The sequence below is a fragment of the Littorina saxatilis genome, linkage group LG1, assembly GCF_037325665.1.
Source record: "Littorina saxatilis isolate snail1 linkage group LG1, US_GU_Lsax_2.0, whole genome shotgun sequence".
Lineage (NCBI taxonomy): Eukaryota > Metazoa > Mollusca > Gastropoda > Littorinimorpha > Littorinidae > Littorina > Littorina saxatilis.
This window is the reverse complement of record NC_090245.1, coordinates 63,047,640-63,059,490: the sequence shown is the minus strand read 5'-3', so window position 1 is coordinate 63,059,490 and position 11,851 is coordinate 63,047,640. Positions and strand designations below refer to the sequence as shown.

The 11,851-nt window shown below is 44.0% G+C and overlaps 1 protein-coding gene and 1 long non-coding RNA gene across 2 annotated transcripts; both read left to right on the top strand.

Moving 5' to 3' along the window:
• The first annotated feature begins 2,890 nt into the window (after positions 1-2,890).
• On the top strand, positions 2,891-3,920 carry LOC138975972 (uncharacterized). The gene is made up of 2 exons (XR_011458831.1): positions 2,891-3,294; positions 3,570-3,920. It is a non-coding gene; the product is annotated as an uncharacterized lncRNA (long non-coding RNA).
• Positions 3,921-4,980: 1,060 nt separating this feature from the next.
• Positions 4,981-8,132, top strand: LOC138982124 (uncharacterized). Its single transcript, XM_070355378.1, has 2 exons — positions 4,981-8,030; positions 8,105-8,132. Exons 1-2 carry the CDS (start codon positions 4,981-4,983, stop codon positions 8,130-8,132), a joined length of 3,078 nt encoding a protein of 1,025 aa, XP_070211479.1.
• Positions 8,133-11,851: the final 3,719 nt, after the last annotated feature.

The following is an 11,851-nucleotide window of genomic DNA, read 5'->3' as shown; positions in this document are numbered from 1 at the left end:
TTTAAACCCACCCAACGTAAGATACCGTACAAACACACAGGGTTGTCCGATGGTGTGTGTGTAAGATTGTCACACTGGCTGGCCTGGTACCAGTCACGGGCCGGTAGAAAGAAGACAAAAGAGTGTCTCATCTTCGTTATCCGGCTGACAGCTTTCAGCCAGCAGACAAATATGTTGAGTTCATGTTGCTTATATTGTGATGGGCTATATAAATCAACCCCAGACACTGTTTGCGGAGCATAAAACACAGGCAAAACGAACACGACGAAAGCGGCTAAACAATAGGCTCCGAGTCACGCGGAGTCGTTGGCTGCTGTAAATAAACACCTATCTTTACAGGTGATCTCTTCTAGGCTTGAAAATAAAAACAAAACAAACAAGTCGCGTAAGGCGAAATTACTACATTTAGTCAAGCTGTGGAACTCACAGAATGAAACTGAACGCACTGCATTTTTTCACAATGACCGTATTCCGCCGCTCGTGCAAAAGGCAGTGAAATTAACGAGCCTATTTAGCGCGGGGGTGATTGCGCTGTGCTGCATAGCACGCTTTTCTCTACCTCTCTTCGTTTTAACTTTCTGAGCGTGTTTGTAATCCAAACATATCATATCTATATGTTTTTGGAATCAGAAAATGATAAAGAATAAGATGAATGCAATTTTGGATCGTTTTATAAAACAATAATTTTAATTACAATTTTCACATTTTTAATGATCAAAGTAATTAATTAATTTTTTAGTCTCCATGCTGAAATGCAATACCAAAGTCTGGCCTTCGTCGAAGATTGCTTGGCCAAAATTTCAATCAATTTGATTGAAAAATGAGGGTGTGACAGTGCCGCCTCAACTTTTACAAAAAGCCGGATATGACGTCATCAAAGACATGTATCCAAAAAATGAAAAACAACCTTCTGGGGATATCATACCCAGGAACTCTCATGTCAAATTTCATAAAGATCGGTCCAGTAGTTTACTCTGAATCGCTCTACACACACACACAGACACAGACACACAGACACACATACACCACGACCCTCGTCTCGATTCCCCCTCTATGTTAACACATTTAGTCAAAGCTTGACTAAATGTAACAAGAAATTCCTTCGAGGTAGGAAAAACACCCCCGTTGGTCAAAGGGAAATAACCATTCTCACTGCCACCAACTGAGAAGGTTATTTCCCTTTGACCATTAATATGTCACTCTATAAGTCCTTGTAGAATCTTAATCCACCAATAACTCCCTAACCGTGTGTTTGACTGGTCCCAATTTTTGTAAGGACCGTCTCAGGAATGTATAGAACCTGTTCACCAAGTTTGGTGACGATCGGTCCGTTCATTCTTGAGATCTATATGCGAACACAAACACACAAACACACAAACACATCGAGCGAAACCTATACACACCCCTATACCGGGGGTGTAAAAACACACACTTATTGCATCTTTAGTCTGAGCTTAATTTATGCCTTACTCATATCATTCGTTGCAAAGTTGGCTTCAAAACTGTTTTTTGACGAAGACAAAGATAGCGACTGTGACTTGCAGGTTTCAGTCAGATACAAAGTACGTTGGCAAGTCAGTACGAACTAAGTAGCATGAAGCGATATATAAAAACATTTAGTCAATCTGTCCGCCTGAAGCTAGAAGATCAACACTAAAACAAAACACCAGTCAACATTGATACTACATGTACTAAGGCTTCGCTAGCCGAATCCCGAAGACTTGAGACGGGTCCAGCACGTCCCCGCGAAGCATGCAAAGTGTGATGTCTAATTAACCTATGTTATGTAATTGGGAGTACATTTTTTAGAGTAAACATGTCATATCTATATATTTTTATATTCAGGAAATGATAAAGAATAAGATGGAATATTTTTTCGATCGATGACTGAAATTTAGATATTTTTAATGACAAAACTCATTCATTATTTTTTAAGATTCCACGTTTAATGGCAATCCCATAGTAAGTGCTTTGTCGAAGACTGCTTGAAAAAAGGTCAATCAATTTGATCGAAAAATGAGGGCGTAAGTGGCAGTGCCGCCTCAATTTTCACTAAAAGCCGGATATGACGTCATCAAAGACATTTATCAAAAAAGGGAAAAATAAGTCAGGGGATATTATCTTAAAGAATTTGTATGTAAAGTTTCATGAAGATTAAGTCCCGTAGTTTCCTCGGAATCGATACACACACACACACACACACACACACACACACACACACACACACACACACATACACACAAACCTTGTCTCGATTCCCCCTCTATGTTAAAACATTTTTTTAAAAACGAAGAAAACATAAGCCGAATGTAGTACAACTACAGTAACGGCATTGCATACGGAAGAGAAGACTACACTTGAAAAATATCATTTTTAATCTCATCAACCTAATGTTTTCTTCTCATTCTGTTAAAATGGTCATCCCCAGGGTGGGAACTGTTAGATCGTAGTGACACCTATCAATGCCTTGATGTCTGTGGACCCACCTTACCATTCCGGGTATCTTTGCAAAGGTCACTGGCCGTTCGCCCAGTGAGGCAGAATAGATGACTGAAGCTTGCTGCAGCTGGCAAGCAGACTGTTTCGTGTCAATCATCTCTTAATTGGAAAGAAACCCGACTGATTAGCCAGACAGACAACACCATCCTTCCACCGCCGTCGCTCGTCTTTCACTGCGCACGCGCGATAAGATACTACGTGGCCTTAAACGTACACATGTTGAGATAAATAAGCCAAAGTGAGTTTTGAGAACGGTTCCGCGAGCGAGGCATTGTGAAGTGCTTTGTTCTATGAACTTTCTGTGCGTGGACATACACATTATTTAGTAATGCATGAGACCATTCAAGAAATCACAAACATCAATCAGTCAATCGATCAATCAAGGTATTGTTACGACTCAACTCCAAACAACTCTTGTTTAGCCGAGACTGAAATATTTTGTTGCACCATTAGGGTAAGAGTCTACGAGACCTTGGAGACGAAGTAATGACGTCACTAGTATGAGAATCTACATGTTGGATCAACGTCATTACTGCGTCATTAATATGCGAATTTACGTAACTCATGGAGTTGCATCGTGGGATGAAAACAGTTATTTGGAGGAAGGAAACGTGAACCGCTAACCATTACGGTCACTCTATTTGCCGGGTACTGAGAGGCTACAAGTGGGGAACAAGAATCCTGTGTAACCACCGATGAAAAGCCGCCGGCACGTAACCTACCATCCCAAGGCCTGAGATGTAACCCGCAGCCGCACAGACTCGTAGAGTAGTGTCCGGAAAGGAGCATCAAGAGGTAAGGTGTCGTTGTAATATCGAGCGTCCATCAATGAAGGAACAGCTATTATACACTCACATCTATTCGCATATGATATTTGTTTTAGAATGTTTAATGAAGTTAATCATAAACGTACATGCTGCAAGTTAGTTCGGCATATAGATCTAGTATTTTATTCAGTAACCATGCTTGGTTTGTCTGCGAACCGCCCGACATGAAGATAGGGCAAGAAATCAAAATTAACCTTGATCCTAGGATACCGTTGTTAATAACAAGTATTACCTTTGATCCAGGGGTTCGAGCGTCTGGGATCCGCTGGGATAAGGGTGAACTAACCAAGCTACGCCACCAGTGTGATCCACCAGCGAGGAGCAAAAGGAGTTTATCTACTAATCATCATCATCATCAAGTGATCTGCATCAAGTTCGTCAATACTATGGTCATCATGTGAATCCAGGCTTCCATCAGGACATTCGGACTTTATAACTAACCAGCCCAGTTGAGATAAGTCCAGTTCGACCTAAACTAGCTGTCAATGCAAGAACAATTAACTATGAACGCAAATTCGTTAGATCTAAAATAGAAATAGTTTGTTAAAGAATCCGGAAATATTACCAACCAATAAATTTATTCATTAATCTAAATCATCAGTGTTTTACGAGATTGATTTGAAGCATGACTGTTGTAAAGTATTGAATATAACTTTGGTGTGTTCTTAGATATTGTATCTAAAACACAAGGTAAAAAGTGGAACTGCAACAATGGGGGCTCTGTCCGGAGATCTATACTGAACTCGTGTTCGTACCTAAGAAAAACTTGCATTGACAACTGGTTTACCCCATAAATTAGTTAGTCAATTTATCCGTGAAGCGACGGAATTTAGAATATTTTCTGGAAAATCTTTCTTCATTTTTTTTCTTCAAAATTCAAAATCGTTTCCTGCTTCATGTCGGATTCACTCATATACAGACCAGACGGTGGTAAGTAGAATATTTAAATTATTTCTGTAAGAAGAAATTTTAAATAACTCCGTGTTTGATTTGGGTACATTCTGCCCAAAGAATCTTCGCGATCGCTGTTGTTCACGAACAGCGTTTTTGCTAAATTAATTCGTGGAAGGATTTCCATCTAGTTCGTCGAACAGTATCATAGTCATAAGGTAAGACATAGAATTGATGTTCGACAACTTCACGGGAAATTGGCAGTTTACTAACTAACTGTCGGTTCGAATTATACTCTCAAGTTCTGATCAAAACGGTGAGTGTGTTATAATTCCAACCAGGATGGACGCTCGATAGTACTAGGACCTTAGTTTAAGTTCAGATTAAATTATAACTCTAGTCGGAGTAACATTTAAAACGTGTTGCTTATTTAAGTTGTGCTTCACATTATTAGTTATCTATAACCCGCGGGTTGATAGTTAATAGTGGGAAAAACTTCTGTGGGTGTGTTGACAGACTGAAGGTCGTCATCACATAAGGCTTTGTAAGGCAACTTACTCAGCGACACACCACTAAGTCCTAGTTAGTCGTTTCGGTTCAAGATAGAGACGAAGGACAGGTGTAGGAAAAATCACGTGCGCGTGTAACATTGTTTGTACCAGTGTTGAAAGGTTGAACAATACCTGCGGGTAAGAGTCTTCCATATTAGAGTACCACCAAGAGTGGATGTACCAAAGTTTTGCATTTTGAGGGATTACCTAAAATGGCTGATACCAGACATCATCAGCACTACACCAGATTCTCGTCAACCGTGGGCATAGACCCAGAATATACAGAAGGAGCAAATCTGATTGATATCACCGATCTAGGTGATGACGGCCACGCCGCTCAGCCTGTGAACGGACAGGTCGAGCAGACCGTTCCATCAAGTCCCAGCGTCAGTTCGATCAAGGAATTGATCACCATGGGGAAAGAGTTGGGTTTGGAGGGAAAGGAACTACAGTCATTCGTCCAAGGGGAGAGGGATAAAGAGCGTGAACATGAGCGAGAAGCCAGTAGGCTAGCACTAGAAGAGCGTAAAGATGAGCGCCAAGAGAATGAGAGAAACAGACTCTTTAGGATAGAAGAGCTGCGCATTCAGAGCGAGGTTCAGATGAACACGAATGGAAACGCAGCTCATCCTTCCCAACCCTCACATGACCATGATCCCCGTTTCATTCCCAAAATCCCTTACCTTGATGACAAGGATGACGTTGAATCCTGGCTCAAACAGTTTGAACACTATGCCAGAGATATGAATTTGGACGAATCAAAGAAAGCCTCCCGGCTGATATACTTCTTGAAAGGTAAGGCCCGTACCATCGTGTCCAAAATGGACGATGAGGATGTTGACGACTATGAAAAGGTGAAGAGCGCGTTATTTGAAGGATTCCAGCTCACCGCTGAGCAATATCGCATGAAATTCCGCAATACTAGACGTAATCCCGCGGAAACTTACAAAGAACACATCACTAGACTCGATCGGTACCTAACCAAGTGGATCGAGCTTGATCCGTGCGAGAAAACTGTCAAAGGATTAACCGATTTGATCCTGCGAGAGCAGTCATTGCAGTCAATGCCTTCCGATCTCGCCGTGCATGTCAAAGACCGGAACCCGATCAATGCCAAGGAGATGGGAAAACTCGCGTCCGATTATGAGCTGAACAGAAGCCAAAATAAATTGAGACCGACACCAACGCGAACTCCTCAGGACGGAACGAAACGTTTTGAGAAGGATCATAAACCATCACCTCAACAAGGTAAAAGATCGTCTTTGACACCGGCGGAACGCGAAAAACTCCGAGAAGCAGGACTATGCTTCTATTGTCGCGTAGGTCTACACCGTTCGAGCGATTGTCCCTTACGGAAAAAAGGCAACACCGCCGGAGCTGTGACGGTTGAAGATGTCCGACGCGAAACACAGGGAAGAAAATCCCCGTTAGATAAATTGTGTCAAGACTGCACCACAAAAAAGTTTTCGGATCTAGTTGACGTCAAAGTCAACGGCAAACGAGTGAACGCCCTGAGAGACTCAGGCTGTAGCTCGATTGTGGTGGCCGCACATCTTGTGCCGGCCAACAAAATGACTGGTCAGAGAAAGAGGACCACGTTAGCGGACAAAAGTAAAGTCCGGTACTGCGAGACCGCGATCATTCATGTAGATTCGCCCTTCTTCTGCGGAGAGACAGAAGTCGTGGTCATGGCGGATCCCATAATGCCGGTGCTCATAGGAGAGTTCCATGGAACTCAGAACGACAGGAGGAAAACACCGATTTTCCCTGTCAGAGAACCTACCTGGTATCACGACAGCACTGAGACAGTCGCTGGGGCCGTTGATACCAGAGCACAGTCCAAATTGGACAATGATAGAGACAAATCTGCGAGTAAGCCAAGTAGCCGGGAGCCAACATCGGATATGTTTACTCCAAAGGACTTACGCGAGGCTCAGAAGACAGATCCTTCGTTAGACAGCATCAGGAAACAAGCTGCTACCGGAGAAGAGAGAGGCCACATGAGGGTCGTGGAAAAGAATGGTATCTTGTACCAGTCGACGTTCAATCGGAAAGGAGAGGAGTCTTTGAAGGTTATTCTTCCCAAATCGTTCCGTAGTAAGGTGCTCGCATTCGGCCATGATCATCCAATGGCAGGACACCAAGGTCAGCGTCGTACCGCCGAAAGGATTAGACGCGAATTTTGGTGGCCATGCTGTGGTGTTGAGATCCGCCGCTACTGCTTGTCATGTGACGCTTGCCAGCGATCCGCGCCAAAACACCTTACGAAGAAGGTCCCATTGGGCAAGATGCCAGTGTTTGAGACTGCTTTCAGAAGAGTAGCCGTCGATATCATCGGGCCTATTCTTCCTATGTCCGAGAACAAAAAACGGTACATCCTCGTCATGGTTGACTTTGCCACCCGCTACCCTGAAGCTGTCGCGTTGAAGGACATTCACGCCGAGACAGTAGCCGATGCTTTGTGGGATTTTTGGACTAGACTCGGTATCCCAAGTGAAATATTGACTGATAACGGGAGCCAGTTCACAGGCACTCTGATGCAGGAAGTCACTGAACTCCTCCGCATCAAAAGGAAAACCTCTGCGGTATTTCATCCAGCTGGAAATGGTTTGTGCGAGAGAATGAATGGCACGTTAAAGAACATGCTCAAAAAGATGTGCATAGAACAGCCCAAAGCATGGGACACGTTCATCTCTGCATTACTGTTCGCATACCGCGAGACTCCTCAAGAGAGTTTAGGTTTCTCGCCATTCGAACTGTTGTTCGGGCGTACTGTCAGAGGACCAATGCAACTCTTGAGACAGATTTGGACAGATGAGAGCGTCTCAGATGAGGTCAAAACCACTGCGGAATATGTAGTGAACCTTCGTGAGAGGATCGAAGAGACCTGTTTGCTTGCTCGAGAGAACCTGAAAAAAGCCTCAGTGCGATCTGCTCAATATTACGATCGTAAAGCCAAACCAAGGTCGCTAAAACCAGGAGAGAAAGTCCTGATTCTCAAGCCATTGAAAACAAACAAACTGGAACTCACTTGGCAAGGTCCATTTGAAGTGTTAGAGAAGTTGAATGATTTCGACTACAAAGTCCAAGTAAGGAGGAAGGAAAAAGTATTCCATGTCAACCTCCTCAAGGCTTACGTCGAACGTGAGCAACCTGTCACCGATGGAACAATTCCGGTTGCAGTAGTAGAAGAAGAAGAGGAAGAAGTGATCGTCTCAGTAGTGGTAGAGGAGGACGAAACCACTAACGACGACATCTTCAGGTTGGACAGTCAGAGGACTATCCCAACATTTGAGACAAAGCGCACAGAAGGTTTAGACCACGTGCACTTTTCAGAGAAACTCACTCAGTCACAGCGAACTGAAGCAAGACAGATCTGCGCGGACAGACTAGAAAATCTGACCGACGTACCACTCACCACGAATCTGACTACGTGTCGAATCGAAGTCACAGACAAGAAACCGGTCTATATAAGACCACGCCCCATTCCACATGCGTATGTGAAGATGGTGGAGAATGAAGTCGAAGAGATGTTGAAGCTAGGAGTCATCGAACCCGCCAACTCAGCTTACAATTCACCCATTGTTCTCGTCAAAAAGAAAGAAGAAGGGAAGTACCGCTTTTGCGCGGACCTCCGTGGGTTGAATGATGTCACGGTGTTCGATGGGGAACCCATCACCGACGTTCAACATTTGTTCCAAAGCTTAGGAAAAGCCAAGTACTTCTCCAAGCTAGATCTCACGCGTGGCTACTGGGGAATACCCATTGTCGAGGAAGACAGAGACAAAACCGCGTTTGTGACGTCACGAGGCCAGTTCCGATGGGTGAACATGCCCTTCGGGTTGAAGACCGCCACTGGCATTTTCAACAGGATGATGAGGAAGTTGCTAGGTCCCCTCAACAGAGACGATGTGTACCATTTTATGGATGACATCTTGATAGCCACTGAGACGTGGGAGCAACACATGGAAGCCCTGAAGGCAGTCCTTCAGCGGCTCAAAGAAGCCAACCTTGCAGCAAAACCGTCGAAATGCTACATCGGATTCGACCAATTGCCGTATCTTGGCCATGAAATCGGGCATGGAGAGAGGTGGCCAGAAGACGATAAAATCGTGAAGATCGTGAACGCCAAAGAGCCAGCTACAAAGAAACAGCTACGCGCATTTTTGGGTCTCACGGGGTTTTACCGAGAATACCTGGAAAACTACTCGACTGTGGTCGTGCCGCTCACCGACATGACAAAGAAGAGCTTGCCAGACAAACTCAAATGGAGTGACGAGGCAAAGAAGAGCTTCGCAAGACTCAAACGAATGGTCAGTGAGAAACCAGTCCTGAAAATGCCTGATTTCGGCAAGGACTTCGTTCTCCGCACTGACGCATCAGACCGAGGAATCGGTGCGGTACTGATGCAACTACATGGAGAGAAGCTACACCCCGTAGCGTACCAGTCGAAGAAGCTACTCGGGGCTGAGTCCCGATACGCGACTGTGGAAAAGGAATGTCTAGCAACAGTCTGGGGAGTACAGAAGTTTGAAAGATACCTGTACGGACGACACTTTGTGTTGGAGACAGACCACCAACCCTTGAAATGCCTACAGAGGAATCCAACAAACCCTCGCCTGTTACGATGGTCGCTACAATTGCAACCATACTCCTTCACAATCAACTACATCCCAGGAAAGGACAACCTAGGTGCCGACTATTTGAGTCGCATCAACTGAGTTTCAGAGTCCAGAAGGAAAATTTGTCCACCCCGTTGGAGTAGTGAGGCCAAACTGGCCGCGACAGGCTCATGCGGATCTACTCCAAAATGTGGAAACAATTGTATATGCATATTGTATATTGTATTGTATTGTATATTGAGTCGTATAAACGGAAACGAAATAAGATTTCGCTTGTCCACCCCCCGGGGTTATGTTACGACTCAACTCCAAACAACTCTTGTTTAGCCGAGACTGAAATATTTTGTTGCACCATTAGGGTAAGAGTCTACGAGACCTTGGAGACGAAGTAATGACGTCACTAGTATGAGAATCTACATGTTGGATCAACGTCATTACTGCGTCATTAATATGCGAATTTACGTAACTCATGGAGTTGCATCGTGGGATGAAAACAGTTATTTGGAGGAAGGAAACGTGAACCGCTAACCATTACGGTCACTCTATTTGCCGGGTACTGAGAGGCTACAAGTGGGGAACAAGAATCCTGTGTAACCACCGATGAAAAGCCGCCGGCACGTAACCTACCATCCCAAGGCCTGAGATGTAACCCGCAGCCGCACAGACTCGTAGAGTAGTGTCCGGAAAGGAGCATCAAGAGGTAAGGTGTCGTTGTAATATCGAGCGTCCATCAATGAAGGAACAGCTATTATACACTCACATCTATTCGCATATGATATTTGTTTTAGAATGTTTAATGAAGTTAATCATAAACGTACATGCTGCAAGTTAGTTCGGCATATAGATCTAGTATTTTATTCAGTAACCATGCTTGGTTTGTCTGCGAACCGCCCGACATGAAGATAGGGCAAGAAATCAAAATTAACCTTGATCCTAGGATACCGTTGTTAATAACAAGTATTACCTTTGATCCAGGGGTTCGAGCGTCTGGGATCCGCTGGGATAAGGGTGAACTAACCAAGCTACGCCACCAGTGTGATCCACCAGCGAGGAGCAAAAGGAGTTTATCTACTAATCATCATCATCATCAAGTGATCTGCATCAAGTTCGTCAATACTATGGTCATCATGTGAATCCAGGCTTCCATCAGGACATTCGGACTTTATAACTAACCAGCCCAGTTGAGATAAGTCCAGTTCGACCTAAACTAGCTGTCAATGCAAGAACAATTAACTATGAACGCAATTCGTTAGATCTAAAATAGAAATAGTTTGTTAAAGAATCCGGAAATATTACCAACCAATAAATTTATTCATTAATCTAAATCATCAGTGTTTTACGAGATTGATTTGAAGCATGACTGTTGTAAAGTATTGAATATAACTTTGGTGTGTTCTTAGATATTGTATCTAAAACACAAGGTAAAAAGTGGAACTGCAACAGGTATGACCGTTTGACTTATCCACCTCAGTATGTTTTCTCTCAAGTCGTAAAAAATGTCCGAACCTCCCCCCGTGTACACTACATTGGGTGTGCACGTTAAAGATCCCACGATTGACAAAAGGGTCTTTCCTGGCAAAATTGCTTAGGCACAGTTAATAATTGTCTACCTATACCCGTGTGACTTGGAATAATAGGCCGTGAAAGGTAAATATGCGCCGAAATGGCTGCAATCTACTGGCCGTATAAAATTTCATCTCACACGGCATCACTGCAGAGCGCCTAGAACTGTACCCACGGAATATGCGCGATATAAGACTCATTGATTGATTGATTGATAGATCCCTATGACTCGAGTCTTAAATGGGATGGTCCAGCAAGACATCCGCTGATATCGTCACAGTATGTCGACGTGATCCGGGCCCTTTGCTGGGGACTCGCACATACTTTGAGATTTTGCTATTATTTTTTGTTTGCTGAGTAGAAACTCGGGGTCAACACTGGTAAAATGTAACAAATACGGTCTTAGCTGTCATGTATATCAATTCTTGTGTGATAAAAGCTTTGGCTGTTGACAGAAACGAGTCCGTTTTAGGCGGCAAATTTAGAGTGAACGCTGCCAAAAGTGAAAAAAAGAGAAAAGCCCAACGGGTTTGAGATTTGTGTTTGTGCAACTGTTTTGACATGTGCAAGTTATCCACTGAGAGAGGGTGAATACAGCGAAAACATTTTTTGGAGCGCTCTAGCGCCGTTAGTTTGTTTGAACAGGAGGTGGTCCATATTAGGAGCCTGTCCATATTAGGAGCCCTTCCCCTATGTATGTGTGTTTGTTTGTAAAGGTGTGTGTGTCCGTTTGTCTATATGTGCGTGTGTTTTGTGTGAGAGAGTGAGTAAGTGCGTGTGAGTGAGTGAGCGTGAGTGCATGAGTGAGTGAGTGTGTTTGTGTGTGTGTGTGTGTGTGTGTGTGTGTGTGTTTGCAAGGGCAGGGGCGGATTAGGGGGGGGGGGGGGTTCCGGAAAAC

Excerpts from the sequence above, each read along its gene's own strand:
- LOC138982124 (XM_070355378.1), top strand. The coding sequence starts at position 4,981 with ATGGCTGATACCAGACATCATCAGCACTACACCAGATTCTCGTCAACC. Across the intron at positions 8,031-8,104 it reads ACTAACGACGACATCTTCAG|AGAAACTCACTCAGTCACAG; the intron begins GTTGGACAGTCA and ends TGCACTTTTCAG.